The 4993-nt window shown below is 52.1% G+C and overlaps 1 protein-coding gene across 1 annotated transcript; it reads left to right on the forward strand.

Annotated features, from left to right (window-relative positions):
- Positions 1-240: 240 nt before the first annotated feature.
- On the forward strand, positions 241-4539 carry RHOV (ras homolog family member V; the record flags this gene model as incomplete). Its single annotated transcript, XM_084263915.1, has 3 exons — positions 241-436; positions 3743-3801; positions 4099-4539. The coding sequence occupies 3 exons, from the start codon at positions 241-243 to the stop codon at positions 4537-4539; spliced, it is 696 nt and encodes a 231-aa protein (XP_084120041.1).
- Positions 4540-4993: the final 454 nt, after the last annotated feature.

The raw sequence follows: 4993 nt of genomic DNA on the forward strand, positions 1-4993 counted from the left end.
GCGGCGGCGGGTGGAGTCGGCCGGGCCGGGCCACGCTCCCGGCGGGGCGGGCCGGGGCGGGACTAGGGAAATGGAGGCCGGTTTTGGGCACAGGGCGGCAGGTGTAGCGATGAGGAGTGGTGCCGGGCGGGTCGGAGAGTGTGGTCCCGCACGGCAGCGCGCAGTCCCCGCCGCAGCTCCGCCGACCGGGAATGGCAGCGGCCCCGTCGCGCCGCTGAACCCGGACGAGGTGCCGGCGCCATGCCCCCCCAGGAGCTCCTGGACTACTCGCCCGCCCTGCGGAGACACAGCCCCCCCCGGGGCAGCGGCCCGGAGCTGGGCATCAAGTGCGTGCTGGTGGGCGACGGTGCCGTGGGCAAGACGAGCCTGGTCGTCAGCTACACCACCAACGGGTACCCCGACGAGTACCAGCCCACCGCCCTCGACACCTTCTCTGGTACGCGCTCGCCTGGGCTCCGCGGCGACTCGGCCGGCCGGGCAAGGGGGTTGGCGGGGTGGGGGTGGGGGGAGAGGAGATCTCCGCCAGGCGCAGCCGAGCCCTTCCCTGGAGCGGGGGGGTTGGGGCGCTGCGCATCGGCGGGCTCTGCGGGTGTGGGGTGGGCGCAGCCGGGGGGTGGGCGGGGTGATGGGCGGTAAGGGGGGTAAAGGCCATGGGCATGTTCTGCAACTCGGACCGAGACCCCCCCGCCAGGCGTCGGTGAAGCTGGGCGGGTGGGCATCCTGCGGTTGGCAGCTCTGCGTGTCGACGGGGTGTGCATCGAGTTGGGCTGCGAGGTCTGCGAAGCTTTGCGGTGTTACGGGTAAATAGAAGAGGATGTAACTTGGTGGTGGTGCTGAGCTTCGTTGCACTGTAGGCTTTCTAGTTTTAGGTGGTATTCAGCAAGAAATCCTTTGCCCTGCATGTCCACAGGAGTTAGCACTGAACAGAACCTGCCAAGATGTTGACGAGCTTTATGAGCCCGGCTAGAATTGCCTCCCTTGTCAGCTGATGAGCTCTCATTAGTTCCCACTTTTGTAAATGCCATCTTTGTTCTTGTTCTCCACTCCGCTTCTTTTGGGCTCTGATTTCTAATATAAACCCCAGGAAAGCACAAAGCCCTTTGAAGGATTTCTGATCTTCTTCTGATATGAAGAAACACAACAGTATATGACAGTATAGATCGTTAGATTAGAGATGGGCTCAAGTCAGACCAGGGATGAGACTTCCAATGTGTCATAGTCTCAGGGGTTCTTAGAGGGAGTGTCTTGTTTGTCTGAATGTCCCCCAGTTGCTCGCTCTTATGCAGGGAGTTGTTGCTTTGCTTTTATTCTCTCCAAGATCTTCCACTGTCCCTTGAAAGAAATTAACTGGGAACATGCTGCTGTTCAGGGTCCAGCAGCCCTTTGAGAACATGGAAGGAGACCTTGAGTCCTCCAAGGGAAAGATCGCCATTCTCTCTGCTCCCTTTACACCGATGCGTGCAGTCTGGGCTAGGAGAGGCTTGGCATTACCATAGTTATTAGCCTCCACGTTTCTGGAAAGGGCAGATCCATAGTAAAATCATCCAGAAAGTTGGAGGCAGCATGAGTTCAGGGACTCCGTGATTAGCAGCAAAGAATGTGAAGATAGCTCCACATGGGTTTAGCTCCACTCTGGATGTCCAAGTACCAAGCCTGACTTTCCAGAGGTGCATGGCATTTTGCAACTGGTAGAAATATAAAAAAAAATAAAATTAAAAGCAGGTCTTCCAAAGGTAACTTTCTGCTTTTTGGAAATAAATGGGAGAAGTTTCCTTTCCCACCGCTACTCTTAAACTGGATAAACTTGAAGGAAGTCCCTCCCTGGATTCACTAAGCACAGTTCAAGATCCATTTCAGAAACTTTAGCCCAATTCTCCCCACTCTTGAGGAAGAACCTGCACCTGAAACTGGTGGCAGAACTGAGCTTCACAGTTTATACCATCCTGACTCTGATCAATGGGCTGTAATGCCAATAATATGATAGGAGAAAGCATTGCGTTATCAGGGGAACAGCTCTGGGACTGTGACCCAGCCACATCCGTCTGGGTGCTGCTTCCTGCTGGGCGTCACTGCCAGGTAGAGCAGCTTTGAGTGAAATGTGTACCCAGTGCCCTTTCTCTACTGGGCTATCCTGTTCTGCTGGCCCCTGCGCTATTGTACCGAAATCCAGCCTCATCCCGAGGGTGTGTACTTTGAGGGCGGTGTTTGGAGGGCTGGAGCAGAGCTGCTAGCGCAGTTTAGGCTAGCAGCCCGTACAAAAACCCTTGTGCAAGCACTGGAGCAGCAGGTAATATCCGTGGTGTCTATCTTCTCAAGACTGTAAAACTCTTCTGGGATGCTAATTCCTTCTCTCAACCTGCTTGTGAGACAGAAGCAGCCAGATACTAGAAAGGCAAATGCCCGGTGCCTTGAAGATCAAGTCAGGATCTAACAGGTTCTTTGATCAGGAACAGGTTTATCTTCCTCCTCTCAGGTCAAAAGATATGGTAACAACCCAACCATTTCTCAGTCACAAGGAAGCAATGACTTGCAGATATGCTGTGAAGGAGTGGCACTGTGGTGGATGCACCCACCCCTTGGTGTTTCCTTCAGTCTTCCACCAACTTTCAGTTCATCTTTTTTGAGTGTCCCCCTTGTTACCCCCAGGCTGCTTTCAGGGAAAAGGAGGTCTCTCCTCCCAGCGCTTAAACTCTCCCAAGTCAGTTGTTTCTATCACTTTTCTCACCTGGCTGATTACTTAAAAAAAATCACAGAAGCTTGATCCTCCTTCTGGGTGTGGGGCTTTTTTGGGGTTTTGTGATGGTTTTTTTTTAACAGGACAATAAAGTCTGCTGGGCACAGCCAAGGCATTTAGCTAGCTGGTGTCAAGTGCCAGCCATTATCAGCTTAACCAGGATCCTTGCCTCTGTTCACCAGAGCACAGCTCCATCCACCTTGTCAGGACTGTCAAGTGACTTCCAGCTCCCCCAACAGCTTACTCCTTTTTTTTGTTGGTTCCTAGATAGCCTCTGTGGTGTCTGTGTTAGAAACTTTTAACAGTTTCATGTCAGATTTCCATCAGAGGTCCTGCGAGGCCTCAGTCTGAGTCAGCTGATGCCACATGAAGGCTTACTGTGATTAGGGAGTGAAATTGGAGCAGACCTTATATGCGTAACTCAGCAGTTTTTCAGTGCGCAGATAGTCTCTGAAGGGGATTTCACTCTTCACTAGTTCCCTTTTTGGCTTCTTCATTTCATAAGCTGGTTTTAGGTCTTTGCATTTATGGAATTTATTTATTCTTTTTTAAAGGCTAAATTTCTGGCCCAGATGGGAAAAATCTCCAGTAGCTTATTTAATTGGAACCTAGTTTGAACTTCCACCCCGGGCCAAGAAGCTAGGAGCAATTTGCTGAGGTTCTTAGTTTGTGTTTATCTGCTCTCTTGGGGTGTGGAGGAAGAACAAGAAGTTGTTCTCAGGGCATTGTCTGGTGAAGGACTTTCTCTAGAGAAGCAGTTGACCAGTAATATCCAGCGGTCTGAAAGAATAGTTCCATAACAGCCCAAAACACCTGAGAGCTAAGCCAATCAGAAAGTCTGCTGCAGGTCTCTCCATGTGCCCAGGACAAGCTTCAGCTGCTCTAGTGAGGTTGGGGAGGATGCTCAGTGAGGCCAGACTTGAGTGACTTCAGTGAGTCGGTTCAGAGGGATACAAGCCAGTGCTCTGCAGAAAAGCCAGACTCATCCTTATTTTCTTTCTGCTACAGTGCAGGTCCTGGTGGATGGAGCCCCAGTCCGGATCCAGCTGTGGGACACCGCTGGACAGGTAAGCTCTATCAAAACAACTGTCAGCTCTGGTCCTGTGGGACAGAGACTTCTTTGCAGATGGTGTTTAACTGGGAAGGAAGGAAAGGCACTGGTTGAATGTGAGCTGTTTGCTGATGCGGCAGTCTCTGATGGGTGAATGACAGACTTCCTCAGCACCGAAACTTGTGCCTGAACTATAGCATGGCCACCAAGTTGGCACGATGTCCTGTCTCTGAGGGTGTTATTGTCCTACTTCACACCTTAAGAGTTCACTCCAGTGAAGACTTTCTTTATTTTCCCCCTCCTTTTTCTGCAGGAGGACTTTGACTGTTTGCGCTCGCTTTGTTACCCTGACACCGATGTCTTCCTTGTCTGCTTCAGCGTGGTAAACCCAAGTTCCTTCCAAAACATTACTGAGAAATGGATCCCCGAGATACGAACTCATAACCCCCGGGCACCAGTGCTGCTAGTGGGGACGCAGGCAGACTTGCGGGATGATGTCAATGTCCTCATCAGCCTGGATCGCTACCACGTGAAGCCTGTGCCCCGGCCTCAGGCAGAAGGTTTAGCTGACAAAATCCGGGCTGAAGCCTACCTGGAATGCTCAGCGCTGACCCAGAAGAACCTCAAGGAAGTTTTTGACATGGCCATTGTCAGTGGTGTTGAGCACAAAGCACGGCAGGAAAAGAAGATGACTGCCAAAGGCATCAAAACTCTCTCCAAGTGCCGCTGGAAGAAGTTCTTCTGCTTTGTCTGAAGCTGCTTGGAGCTTCAGTGGGGGGGAAGGAAACACCTGATGCCAGTATTGGCTCAGCACCTTCTTGGAGTGACTGCTCCTATGGCCCCAGCAAGGAGGGTATGATAAGCTGTTGGGCTTGGAAACCTGGCTTTTGCTGGGTTACAGCATCAGATGCCTGGGAGACATGAACTGGATTTCCATTGTGCCAGGATGTGGAATGGTCCATGCAGCTACAAGTACCCACCGGGCATGTCTGTAGTGTCCCAGACTAATGGGAGCCTTTAATACACCAAGACTCTGTCCCAGCACAGGCAGGTTCCTTACACTCTTCTTCTGTCTGAAGCTTAACACGCTTTCAAGAGTCCTGACGCAGCGTAAAAGGAAAACCGTGAGGGACTTGAGAAGTCTGCCCATGCTTTGGTCTGGTCTGCAGGTCGGGCAGAGAGCAGGGCAAGGGGTGACTGCTGAGTTT

The sequence above is a fragment of the Gallinula chloropus genome, assembly GCF_964237585.1.
Source record: "Gallinula chloropus genome assembly, chromosome: 4".
NCBI classification, from domain to species: Eukaryota; Metazoa; Chordata; class Aves; order Gruiformes; family Rallidae; genus Gallinula; species Gallinula chloropus.